General features: G+C 62.6%; 1 protein-coding gene across 1 annotated transcript; it reads right to left on the reverse strand.

The window, feature by feature from the left end:
* Positions 1–2,727: 2,727 nt before the first annotated feature.
* Positions 2,728–7,947, reverse strand: ENPP7 (ectonucleotide pyrophosphatase/phosphodiesterase 7). The gene is made up of 5 exons (XM_036268322.1): positions 7,689–7,947; positions 5,989–6,134; positions 4,272–4,898; positions 3,327–3,594; positions 2,728–2,810 (listed from the first exon to the last, which is right to left on the reverse strand). Exons 1-5 carry the CDS (start codon positions 7,945–7,947, stop codon positions 2,728–2,730), a joined length of 1,383 nt encoding a protein of 460 aa, XP_036124215.1.
* Between the last annotated feature and the right edge of the window lie 5,674 nt (positions 7,948–13,621).

Raw genomic sequence — 13,621 nt, forward strand, 5'->3', positions numbered from 1 at the left:
GCCAGGGAGGGGAGCCGGGTTCACTGGGAGGAATAGGTGGACCCTGAGAAACCCTCGTGGGCGGGGCAGGCTGGAGCAGGGACTGGTCTGACCTCAAAGCCCATGTTCTTTTTATTTTTTTATCCTCACCTGGGGACATTTTTCCATTTTTTGTTCAGATAGAGTGGGAGGGAGGGAGGGGGAGAGAGAGAGAGAGAGAAAGAGAAACATCGACGTGAAAGGGACACATCGAGTGGCTGCCACCCGCATGACCCAACCAGGGCCGGGGACAAACTGCAACCGAGGTACGTGCCCTTAGCGGGAACCGAACCCGGGTCTCTCTGGACCACAGGCCGATGTCAAAGCCCATAGAGAGAACATCGACGTGAAAGCGACACATCGAGTGGTTGCCACCCACACGACCCAACCAGGGCCGGGGACAAACTGCAACCAAGGTACGTGCCCTTAGCGGGAACTGAACCCGGGTCTCTCCGGACCGCAGGCCAACGCTCTAACCGCTGAGCCAAACCGGCCAGGGCAAAGCCCATGTTCTTAAGAAATGGTTTTGAATGTGTAGTTTGAGGTGGCTGGGTCCACCGTGTCTGGGTGACGAGGGGTGGACAATGTCCCTTCTGATCCTGGCCTGGCCACTCTGTCCCCTCTCTGGAGTGATCAGTGCCCCCTCTTTCTTGAGCGTTCTCCAGAGATACATTTTGTTTCTAGATGTTACACACACACACACACACACACACACTTCTCTCCACTTCCCCACAGTGGTGGTCTATCGCTGTGTTTTCACCACCCTCCCCCTTTTTTTGGCTGAACAACGTGGTTTAGAGGTTTTGGTTCCCCATTATTTCACAAAGAGCCTTCTCGACCCCCCAACCCCTTTTCTTTTGAATGTGATGCCCACACTTTCACCACCTATGCCCGGCGCCCAAGCAGGGCCTCCCCGCCCTCCCCCAACCACAGTGAATGGGCTCGCGAGGAATTCGGGATTTATTAGGCACGGGCGGCGGGTAAGGCGTAAGGACCCCGCAGGCTTTAGAGAAAGGTGGCCCGGGAGCAGGGGCCGGCCAGCCCGGATGGGGATGGGCCCCGGGCCGGGAGCTCCAGGGGCAAAGCCTCCCGCTGCCACCCTGGCCCCGCTCGGGGGGCTGGAGGCCGTGGTCCCAGCACCGGGTCCCAGAGCGCGACCGTCCCCTTCCCGAGGGGCTCCCGCGCGCCCCCGCGCGGCCGCGGACGGCGGCGCCGCTCAGGGGACGGTTCCGCGGAGGGAGGCGGGGCAGGCGGGGCTGGGGGGAGGGGAGGGGAGGGGCTTGCGGGTCTGGGCGCGGGGTACCCCTTCTCCGGCCTGTCGAAGCCACACCTGGGCAGAGGCCGGGCTGCCAGCACCCTCGTGACCGAGCGTGGGCTGGGCTGTGGGGGCACTGAAGCGTGCGTGCACTGTCTCTGGTCAACGGGGGGACGAGTCCTCGTGTCCGTCCATCAGAGCGCGAGGGCGGGCTCAGGCATTGGGGGCAGCTCCTGGGGCTTCCTGGTGGACATGGGCCTGGAAGAGCCGGGAGTGTTGGGTGGGGAAGCGGGCGTGGGTGGGGTGGGGTGGGTTTGCTGGAGGAGATGGAGGGACTTGGGGAGGGGAGGTGGTGGGGAATCAGCTGTGTGGTGACCCCTCTCTCTGTTTACCGGGTCCCCACCTCCTGTCAGCCGGTGGCTGTGTCCACCGGGCAGCTGAGGCCGCACCTCAGCCCCAGCCTTCAGTCCATTGCCTTCGCCCTCCACTCCGTCGTCCACAGACCCTGAAGGTCCGGCCCCTGAGAGGCATCTTGAATCTTCATTTTGCCCCGACTTCGTCCTGCCACCTAGATGTCCTGCCCGAACTCCGAGTGACCTCCTAGCTGGCTCTCCCTGCTCCTTCCCGAGCTCCCGCCTGGTGTGTGGGGTTCGTTCCATCATGCACATCAGACATGGCAGGCCCCTGCGTCACCTGGGCTGCGGGCGCCCTCCTGCCCGTGGGGTCACCTGCCTACTCCGTGTGCGGCCGGCTCCCGGTGCCCGCCCGTGCTCGCAGGCCTGCAAGCCCACCAGGCCTGTCTTCCGGAAACACCGGCTCCTTCCCGCCTGGAGCGCGGCCGTCCCCAGGCCTTGGCCCAGCCAGCTCACCCTCCAGGACTCCCCCAAACCCACCTGCTCAGAGGGGCAGCCCCACCCGCCCCTCTCTACGGCCCAGTCCTCTCTGCCCTTGGTTCCTCTGCATTTTCTGCCCTCCCTGGCCCCCCAGGGACACACTGTGAGGCCCGGGTCCTGGCTGTCTGGTTCCATGTGTCCACAGGGCCCAGACCCGAGCCTGACCCCTGGTGCCCATGTGCTCTTTTAGAACGAATGACTTGTTTCTGCTCTGACCAGAGGCTGTGACATCACGGGGCAGAGACGGGGTGGGGGGCTGTTCCTCAGCCAGCGGAGTCCTCTGAGCTGGCCCCCTGGTGCTCCAGGGACCCCACCTCTGCAGCCGCCCCCACGACAGTTTCTGAGTTTCCCGGCTGGCTGCGTGGAGCCCAGAGCCCTTGCAGGCAGAGGGCGGGGCGGGGCTGTCTGCTCGGGCAGAGCAGCTGAGAGCCTGCACGGGGCTGGGAGGGGCTGCCAGGGCCGAGGACTGACCCTCTGTGGTGGGAGGGGGCCAGGTCTCTGCGGGCTGATGGTCCCATCCTCCCTCCACCTCCTGGGCCTCTGACCTTGAGCGATGGGGCATTATTCGACCTTGGCCAGAAGAATTGCAGCCCCCAGCAGCCCGGTCACCAGGGTGGGGCAGCCGCCAGCCAGGAGGGCAGACCCTAAGGAAAAGTGGAGGATCCGGTGAATGAGGGAAGTGGGAGCATGTCACTCACCCCAACTCTTCCATGGTGGCGAGGTGCCCCACTGCCCCACAAGTCTCTGAATTAAACTCCCAGCACCCCTCTGTCCACCGCCGCAGTGCACTGGCCTCCTGCTCTCGTCTAGCCAGGCCCCCTGCGGCCCAGATGACCTTTGCCCTGTGATGGGTCAGGGCGGGCGGGGTGGGGGGCAGGCTGGCAGAGGATGGAGTGGCTCTGTGGGAGCATGGGTTCACCCAGAAGGGCCCGTGCCCGGGCAGACCACCGTCCTCCGGCCTCAGTCTCCCCTCTTAAACATGCTCACAGCCACCTGCTCTTCCCCCGCACGGTGCCAGGTGTCGTGGGGACGGCAGGGACCTGAGGTGTTCCCAGAAGCCGGGACAGGGAAGGAGAAGGCCCACGTGGCTGGCGGGCACCTGTCCACAGCGGACGTGCTCTCTGCAGGTGGTGGAACGGGTGCCGGCGGGGGGCCCTCACCTGAGTGCGTTGTGGACGGGGCGGTACTGGGGACCCCGCTGTCGGCCCTGGGTGTGAGCATGGGCAGCAGGGTGCTGAGGTTCCCGTCGTTGGCCTCGGGCACGATGCCTAGCAGCTTGCACAGGAGCTCGTACACGTGGACGCTCTCAAAGGGTTCTACCTCCAGGCCCCTCCTGAAGCTGGGGCCCACGGCCCGGAAGATGGTCTTCATGTCCATGACCCCGTTGTCGAAGCCGTGCTCCCCGTTGTTGAACTGCACGTTCAGTCTCTGCGGGGGAGCACCCTGAGTCCCGGCCCACGCCCTCTCTGCCAGCAGCCCCCTCTCCACCCCGGACACTGGCAGCATGGGCAGAGGAGCCCTGGAGTTCACACGGGGGGCAGGAGGGATTCCAAGCCTCCATTACTCTGAATTCGGAGGCGTAAAACACTGGTGCCTCAGAGAGCGCCTCTGCAAAGACCCTGGGACACACGGGGACCCCAGCAAACAGGGCAGAGCCGTCCTCCCAGGCCACACCCCGGGGCTCCTCCGTGACCCCTCCCTCATCAGCAGCCTTCTCACGGGTCCCTCCCCCTTCATGCGTCTTGTTTCCCCTTGAGCAGCCCCGTGGCCCTCAGCTGATGTGGGGTCGGGCTCCCTGCTCGGCCCTGTCCCTGTCAATCTTAAGGCTGATCTCCCACACTTCACCCTACATGCATCTGCACATAAGCCCGCACATGCAAACGTGTACACAGACACACGTACACAGGCATGCACACACAAACACTGGGCTTATACACACGTGTACGCACATACACTTATTGCATAACCATGACTGTGTCCCTCTAGTGGTCGCTGTCCCTCGAACTGAGGACTAGCTTGAAATAGGGGAAGCTTTTTATCAGGACGAAAAGAGGCCCACCAGCCCAGGGAAGGAGCCCCCAGCCGAGCATGCGTAGGCAACTCACCCCATGGATGACGTAGCCGGGGTCGCTGTACATGAGCAGGGGCGTGATCCTGGGGTTGTTGGCGTAGTGGAAAGACTTGGGGAAGGCCTCCTTCTTGTAGACGTGGAGCTTGGGGTGCGCATCCTTGAGGGCCTCGTACACCTTCTCCAGTTTCCCTGCTTTGGGCAGCAGCATGCCGTTCGGCCCGTAGTCCAGGAGCTGGAACTCGATGTCCTGGAAGGTGAAGTTGGGGAACTTGTGGAACTCCACCAGGTCGCCGGCTTTCTTGTGGACGGTGCTCATGCCGTGGTCGGACGTGATGATCAGGTTGAGGCTGCCGTCGAGGCCGCTGTGCCTGATGCTCTCCCGCAGGTAGCCCACCGTCCTGTCCACCTGCTCCACCATCTGCTTCCTCTGCTGGGACTCGGGGCCGTACTTGTGGCCCGTGGAGTCGGGCTCTCCGAAGTAGAGCGTGACCAGGTCCAGGCCCTCCTCCGTGAACCACCTCATCACCGTGTCGATGTTGCTTCTCCACTCCTTCTCGTTTTTGTAGTTGTGCAGAGCGCCTTCCTTCCGGCTCAGCGTCACCGCCGTGCCTTGGTAGGTGACGTTCCCGCCAGGATAGAAGAAGGAGCCGGTCTTTAAGCCCTGCCGGGGAGGCAGCGTTGACACACGACAGCCCAACCCCTCGGCTGGCACCCCCTTGCCCCGCCGGCTGACACACAGCCCCTCCTGCCCGGCTTGTGTCTGTCCACTTGCCCATCCCCACTCCTGACTCTGCCGCAGCCTTGGTTTCTGAGGCCTGCCATAGCTCTTACCTGGGGCTGGTAATGATTTTCATAGAGGACAGAGCAGGCGCGTGGTGTACTCAGCACTGACATAATGGCTAGACAAGTGTCCCCAGGTCCGTAGCATCCTCACCGCCATGGGGCCCCAGGTCACTGCCCTGAGGCTGGGGGCCCCCCTTCCTGGCCTGCAGCCCGGCCTCTTGTGCCATAGTCATGTCCAGGAGTGTGTGGCCCCCCCCACCTCGTCCCATTGCCTGTCCCTTCCAGCTTCACCCTGGCTGTCCGTCATCTTTCCATCGGCCACTGGCTGCTTCATTCACAACCTTCCTGTCCTCCCAACCATCTGTCCCCACAGGCCCGGCCACCAGGCCACATTTTCAGCTTCAGCTTTCTGCGACCGAGCCTGGTGCTGGCAGCTCCGTTTGGACCTAGGGGGACTCAGACTTGAGGGTTCCCGTGTTTGACTGGAAGCCACACCTCCAGGGCCAGGAAACCCCCAGAACAGTGCAGCGCGATGGGGTCCCTGCACTGACACCACAACCCACCTCTTTACCTTTGCTCTTAGAATTTAGCCGCCCGACCTGGAGCAGGGTGCCGGGGGGGAAGGGACAAAGCTGTTTTAGTGTTACATGCCTTTCTGCCGAGTGGTGTTTTCTCCCTCCGCAACCCTCCCCAAGTGCCAGAGGGACCAGGTGTAGCTGTCCATCTGGCTGGGGGGACGGGCCACCCCTCCCGGTCCCAGGGCTCCAGGGAGGAGCCAGCAGGGCTGTGGAGCCCCTGGTACGTGCTGGTGACTTCCCGGCACCCACGCCACTTGGGAGCACCCTTCACACCCCTGTGCCGTGAGCCCTGTGGCTCCCAGGGTGGGCAGCGGCCTGCCGGGGGCTCACGTGGTCTCGGCCTTTCTGCTTACCCCACTGCGCCGTCCCAGGGGCTGACGTGCGTGTTACCTGCCGCTGGGCGGTGATCCAGATGGGCACGCTGCCGTTGTCCCACCACCTCTCAATGCCCAGCGTGGCGTGGTAGGGCAGCTTCACCTTGCTGGTGGTGTTGTAGTACATGTTGTGGACCACGCCGTGGTTCTCGATGTACTTGCCTGTGGGGAGGAGGCGGCAGAGGGGACAAGGGGCCGGCTCTGTCACCAGTCTCGGCAGGTGGTCTCTGACCCAGTGACCGCTCCATCCAGCGGCCCACGGAGCGCGCGCGCAGGCAGCTCCATCCAGCGGCCCACGGAGCGCGCGCGCAGGCAGCTCCATCCAGCGGCCCACGGAGCACGCGCGCAGGCAGCTGCATCCAGCGGCCCACGGAGCGCGCGCGCAGGCAGCTCCATCCTGCCGCCCACGGAGCGCGCGCGCAGGCAGCTGCATCCAGCGGCCCACGGAGCGCGCGCGCAGGCAGCTGCATCCAGCGGCCCACGGAGCGCGCGCGCAGGCAGCTCCATCCAGCGGCCCACGGAGCACGCGCGCAGGCAGCTCCATCCAGCGGCCCACGGAGCGCGCGCGCAGGCAGCTCCATCCAGCGGCCCACGGAGCACGCGCGCAGGCAGCTGCATCCAGCGGCCCACGGAGCACGCGCGCAGGCAGCTGCATCCAGCGGCCCACGGAGCACGCGCGCAGGTAGCTCCATCCTGCCGCCCACGGAGCACGCGCGCAGGCAGCTCCATCCAGCGGCCCACGGAGCACGCGCGCAGGTTCGCACATGCGAGGGATCGCTTGACGCCTCATTGGTTTTAGCGAAAGCTGCCGCGCGACCTGGGCGGCTCTCAGGAGGGAGCCCGTGAAATGAACTGTGTAGCCACAAGACAGGGTCCTAGGCAGGCACTTAAGGAGTGGGGGGTCCTCGAGGTACTTTGAAAATTTGTCACTGGCTCAGAAACGCACACATGAATTCAGAAGATGCAAGGGGGAGGGAGACTGGGCTGAGTGCGTCCCCGCCTCTCCCTCCCCACCTGTGGCGTGGTGAGTGACAAGGTGACGGCAGAGGGGATGGCTGGCGCTGACGTCTGTGCATAAGGGGGGCTGTGGTCCCAGAAACGCTGGTGTGAGGATGAGCTGTCTGCCCGAAATGAGGCCCCCAAAGCCGTCCCACCCAGCATCTCGGAAGTGATCTTGTGTGCAGACAGGGCCATTGCAGATGTGACTAGTTAGGTTAAGATGAGGACCTCCGAGTGGGTGCGGGGGTCAGGCCCAGTGACAGGTGTTCTTACAAGAAGAGGAGAGATGAAGGGGACCCGGTCCTGTGACGAAGGCCAGGGACTGTCATGAGGCAGCCGGCAGCTGGGACAACAGGAAGCGCTCCGCCGGAGCCCTGCTGACACCCAGAGTTTTGTTCAAGGGCAGGGGGGCTGGGGCGAGCCACAGAGAGCCCAGACTCATCTCTTGGGCTTTTCTGAGTTCTGGCCACACACCTCCTCCAGAAGGCCTCCTGGGTTGTCACCTTGGCTGTTGTCACCGTGTCTGTATTTATTTGTCCCCTGTCAGTTGCCACCAGTGGTGAGGGACGCTGACCATGCTGTCTCCCCAGTGCGTGTCCCCTCCTGTCTCTCCTTTGTCCCCCCATGGTGCCCCGTGGGACAGGGCTGTGTGCACTGGTCCCCCTGGCTTCTCAGCCCCCCACCAGCCGCCAGGCCCCACCCGAGGCCAACACTCACCAGTGACCAGGGTGAAGTGGCAGGGGCTGGTCATGGTGACGAAGGCAGGGGTCATGTAGCGGGCTTTCACGCCTTCGAGCGCCATGGCATCCAGGTTGGGGGTGTGCACGTCCTGGTCATAGTCCCAGCGGAAGCCATCGAAGGACACCAGGAGCAGCTTGTGGTGGGGGCGCTGCTGGCGGACGGGCACCCCTGCCGCGGGAGCCAGGAGGGCGGCCAGACCCGCGAGGACGGCGAGGAGGGCGGCTGAGCGTGTCATGATGTGCTGCCTGGACGCGCTGGTGCTGCGCTGGTCCTGTGAGGCACGGAGCAAAGTCCCAGGGTCACCTGCCGGGCTGGTCCTGTGCGTCTTTGAAAACTAGACTGTGCACTTACCCGTGTCTCAGACAGAGGCCCTCGGTCACCCTTGTCTGTGCCTCTGCCACCTGGCCCTGCTGGCAGCAGCCTTTATTGCCTGTGCCCCTCCCCCTCGGGTCCGTGTGTCCTTATGGGAAGGGTGGGGACCAGTCCTGCAGGCTCGGAGAGCAGAGGGGGGCCCCTCCATCGGGAGGGCCCCATCTCCACCCAGCTCCCGTGGCATCTCTCGGTCCCTGTGCCCTGCTGGCTCAGACTTCACAGCCCGTAATCTGGGGAGGCCTTTGGGGTATGTGGGCCCCAGGCCTGCCTGGGTCAAGGCTGTGGGTGGGCTTCCCAGGGTGCCGGAGCTGAGGGCCAGCAGCTCAGCCCAAGGCTGGCTTTGTCTATGGTAAGCCCCAGCCTGGGGGCACCTGTTCCCCTGCCGGGTCTCCTGGGACAGGGTGGCACCCTGATGGGCCGGGTCAGCGCTGCCTCACCTTCCTTCCGTCCTGGGCCCCGTGGATCCTCAGAGGCACGGGCCTGGACAGTCTCGTTTTATGGACTTCCTCAAGGTGGTCAGAGGGGGCCCCTAGCCACCTGTGCTCATGGGGGTGGGGGCGGGTGTGAGGGACCCGAGCCGGCTGCACAGTTCTTTGTCACTGCTGGTCCTCATGTAATAGAAGAATCCCAGTGCGGGTGCCGGCGGGAAGGCGTGTGCGGGTGGCCCAGAGCAGGGTGGTGGCTGCGGGAGTGACGGATGCGGAGAGTTTGGAGCCCAGTGTCCGCCCGAGCAGCTGGGGTGAGCATGTCACCTTCGATCAGGAGGTCAGAGCGGGGGCGTGAAGCCAGGTGGAGGAGGGACGTGCCCCTTCAGGCCGGGAGGCAGGCCGAGGAGGAGCCGGGATGGGTGCTAACCCAATCTAGCGTCCAGTGTAACACTGACTCGCGCAAAAGCAGATCCATTCCAATGAGATGGCCGCCCAGAATGAAGACTACATTTCCCAGCATCCCCTGCAGGGCGACTTGGCCATGTGACCACAAGCTGGCCAATGAAGCCAACCAAGCTGCCAGGTGCCCTCCCGGCCTGTTCCACACCCGCGCTTGGCTGCCTTTCTCTCGTGATCCTTGCTCCCTCTGGTGCCTCGAGCTCAGAGGCTGCGGTGTGGAGACAGGCGGGTCCCCGCAGGGCCCAGAGGAGCCCAGGGGTGCTCGGCCCTGCCGCAGCCCACGCATTTCATTCACAGGTGCAGAGCGATGGCTCTGCTGGGTTTGGGCAGGAGGGACATGGCATGCTGGCCATGGGGGGACACAGGGGGTGGGGGAGGGGCCGCCCCAGGTCCAGGGGTGCGGCCGGCCGGAGGACAAGCCGGGCTGTGTCAGGGCCCAGAGCTGGTCTTGGTGGCAGGTGTGTGTGGGCTGTGATGAGGGAGCTGATTCTGTTCACACCCTGCACTTGCCCTGCCGGGCCCTGGGCCGTGGGCACGTGGGCACCCCTCCTGCTCACCCTCCCCACCTGCCTGGGTCTGGCCTTTAGTGGCCGAAGGCCTGCCTCCCCCTTCTCAGGGCGTCCTGGCCCGGCCTGGGGTGGCCAGGGCTCTGCACTGCACTCGTGTGTAGTCACCGGGAGCTCCTTAGCTCGGCCTCCCTCGGTTCCCTTTTCTTCCCCGGTCCCTTCAAGCAGAGTGTAAGAGTTGGCGTAGCTCACAGTACCGGCGCCTTCCACGGGCTGAGCCCCGGGCTCCACTCACGGTCTCACCCAAGCGGGTGTTCTTGAAGGCGGCAGCTAGTGACATCTCCCTTTGCAGGTGGGGAAACCGAGGCAGAGAGAGGTTGAAGGTCACTCAGCAACTGGAGAAGCTGGGACTTGAACCCAGGCTTCAGAACCTCCACTCGGAACCATTTCTAGACCAGTGGGTTTACCAGCCACTTAGGATCCTGTTATCGGGGGTTGGGGCTGTTGATTTTTTCTTTCTTTCTTTTCTAAAATATGTTTTTATTGATTTTTTTTAAGAGAGAGGAAGGGAAAGAGAGATAGGAACATGGATGTGAGAGAGAGACATCCACCTGCTGCCTCCTGCACACCCCCTATTGGGGACCGAGCCCACAATCTGGGCATGTGCCCTGACCAGGAATCGAACCGGGACCTCTCAGCCCATGGGACGCTGCTCAATCCACCGAGCCACACCGGTGGGCTTGATTTTTTTTTTTTTTTAAAGTAGCACAATGTGGATATCTTGGTATCACTCACTTCTCTGGGTTCAGACTTACGTTATTTCCTGGGGCACGGAGGGGGAGGAGAGGCTACTTAGTATCAGGTGGCTGTCAGGAGTGGATAATGTTGCATTTCCTCTGCCTCACCATCTCCAGGAGGCTTTACCTTTTATTCCTTTTGGGTGGACATCAATGTGTAGTGATGCCCTAAAGTATCAGCTCAGAGAGGCTGGGACAGTCCTCCTGTCCCGACCTCTCTTCCCCACACCTATGTGCGGGTCTGTGCTCGGTCCCTCGTGGATGTCGCAATGTGCATTTCTGAAGATGGACTTCTGGGATCTGTTTCCGCAACTGCCATCGTTCATACCGGTCCCTCGAGGTGTTCTCCGCCCTCCCGCGTGCCAGCTGCTCTTCAGGAGGAAGGGAGTTCGAGGCTCCCGGTTTCAGTAGGGTCTCTCTTGTCGCCGTTGTCACCCCCAGACCCTGGCACAATGCCAGCCCAGAGCACGTGCTGGATGCATACTTGTGGGATGGATAAATACATCTTGAGGGACATTTTATGCAAATACCCACTGTACTTTCTGGCCATGCAAAACATTAAAAAATAAATAAGTAAGCCAGTTTAGGACAATTCCAGGTTCTTGGATAGGCTACAAGGACAGAAGAGTTCCTGAATCCACCTTGGGAACTCTCACCTTGAAGCATGCTGGCTGGTTTCGCAATTACTGAGCTGATGATGATAAGTATTAACTCAGGTGTCCCCGGTGCTTGGCCTAATGGTCTCGCTGGGTTCCGGGATCCCAGTTACGTTGTTATTCTGTCTCCTATGTCCTTCTTGGGTGTGACAGTTTCCCGGACCGTCCTGGTGTTCGGTGACGCTGTTGGCTTCGAGGAATGCTGGCCAGGCATTTTGTAGCCTGTTCCTCGGTTGGGGTTATCTGATATTTTCCTCCTCGTTAGTCTGGTGTTCTTGGGAGGACGACCACAGGGACAAAGTGCCCTCTCCTCCCAGCACATCAAGGTGCATGCCACCAACACGGTTCGTGACTGTCATCATGACCTTGACCTGTGGCCCAGAGGGTATCCGCCAGCTTCCCCCTAACGTTACTCTCTCCTACCTTCCCTTTACACACTCCGCCTTTTGGAAGGCAGGTCAGTTTCTGCCACCCCAACCTAAGGAGGAGGGGCCCTGCTGCACGACCGGGGTGGAGCATCATGGAAGTGACCTGGAATTCTGCGTGCGAGCTGCGCGTCTGCTCCCGGTGCCGTGACCTGCTCAGTCACGTGCCCCGATGGGCGGTGGGCACGCATTGCATGCTTTTGGTTATGACCCAACACTGCTTCATTTATTCTGTGGCCCGCATTGCGCCGGCCTTCGCCCCGGGAGCTCTTGCGGGGGCTCCTGCGTCCCTGTGCCACGCTGTCATTCTTTCCCAGCTTCCTGGCTCTGCAGGGTGCTCCAGGCTCATCTCGTCCACCCTCGGCCTGTCGGTCCTGGAAGCGGCCCTTTCTCAAGGAGCCCCGGTCCAGTCGCTGGAGGAGATGTCAGGGGTCAGGTGCTGGGTGCTGGGGGCACTCCTTGCGACTGGGGTGTTGGTCACACATTTTGAAGTTGTCGACCCAGCTGAGCCAGGTGGACGTGCGGCCTAGAGACAGGCCCGCCTGCTTCCTGGTGCAGCATCATGGGGAAACCAGGCTGCATGGTGGGGAGGGGTCCTGAAGGGCCACTCCTCCAGGACACCACGGGAGGCAGGCAGCGCTGGCCAGCTGCTTCTCCTGCTCAGGCCTCTGCGGGACTCTGCAGGACCGGACCCGGAGGCCTCGGCCTGGGGAGAGCTGAGCCGTGCGTGGGGCCTGCTTGGGGAGAACCAGCTGCCCAGCCCAAGCTGGGTTTCTACTGGGCAGAGGGACATGCTGGGCTTGTCCCCAGCGCCCCGCTGAGTGCTGCCTGTCCTCATCCCTCACCTGCTTCTCCTCATACAAACAGGGAATGGCGGGCCCTGTCCGGCCACCACTGTGCAGCCCTGGGCTGGATGCGGTGGGGAGCAGGGCGGGGAGGCTCCCGCTGTGGGCAGCTCCTCCCAAAGGGCCACGGCGGGTGGGGGGAGCTGAGAGTCAGCGTCCCTCCTCCCTCTCCGGGAGAGATTAGGCAGCCCCCTCCTCCGCCCAGGCCGGGACCTGCCTGCTGATGACTGTCCTGATTACCGGGGTCTGACCCGACCTTCAGGATAGCAGGTTTTATTAGCTCGAAGGTCTGCTTTATCAATTGCCCTAGACTTTTATTACTTCTCAGGGGCTTTATCTCAGCAGCCGCCTCGCCTCCGGCTAAATGAGGATTAATATTTTAACAGGATTATGTGCCGTGGGCTCCAGGGCTCTCTGGGGACGAGGGGCTCCTCCCTCGGCCCCCCCTCAGCCTCCCTCCTGTGCAGGGAGCTGGGGGCTGGGGGCTGGGGCCACCTTGTTCCAGATTCGGGGTGGGGTTGGGTGGGAGGGCTGGGGACGCGGGCTCTGGGTGGTGGGGACGGTTTGTTTCAAAGAGCAGATGTGTCCCTGCAGGGGAGGTCCCTGTGGCTACTGCGCACTGAGTCCTGGGGCCAAGGGGCTTGGCTACCACTGGGGGTAAAGGAGGAAGGTGGGGACTGAACTGGGGTGGGGCAGAGATAGACAAATATAGAGAGAGAGATGGGGGAGAGGGAGAGAGAGGACAGGAGGGCTGCTGTCCGGACGCCCCTGGGCCCAGCACCGCAGCCCCTGGGTGACGCAGCCTCTGAGCTTGGCAGCACCTTGACCCTCACCTGGAAGGGTATTTCGGTTTCCACCAAAGCTTCATAAAGCGAGCTCGCTCCCGTGTCTGTCCGCTCAGCAGGTTCCGGCTCTCAGCGTCAGTGTGCCTGCCCCTGTCCCCTGTCCCCTGTCCTTCCTCTCGGTGTGGCCCCCTAGCCCGTCCCCGTTGCTTTCTCTTCTGCTGAACCACTTGTCACCTCTGCAATGACGAGTTTGTGGGTCTGCCTCCCTCACACACTGGCCACACGCAGCTGTGTTTATGGACAGAGGAATGGATGATTGAGTGAATAAATGAATGGGGGGGGGGAGGCAGGGACCAGGGCCTTGGTGACAGTGGCAGGTATGTGCCTGGGTGTGCACAGGTGTGTCTGGGTGTGCCTGGGTTGCACAGGTGTGTGTCTGTGTGTGCACTGGCATGTGCCTGGATGTACACAGGTGTGTAACTGGGTTGCACAGGTGTGTGTCTGTGTGTGCATTGGCATGCACCTGGATGTTCACAGGTGTGTGCCTGGGTGTGCACAGGTGTATGCCAGAGTGTGTACAAGTATGTGTCTGTGTGTGCCTGGGTGCACACTGGCATGTGCACACCTGGGTCAGAG

This window comes from Molossus molossus, unplaced genomic scaffold (assembly GCF_014108415.1).
Source record: "Molossus molossus isolate mMolMol1 unplaced genomic scaffold, mMolMol1.p scaffold_m16_p_19, whole genome shotgun sequence".
Taxonomy (NCBI): Eukaryota; Metazoa; Chordata; class Mammalia; order Chiroptera; family Molossidae; genus Molossus; species Molossus molossus.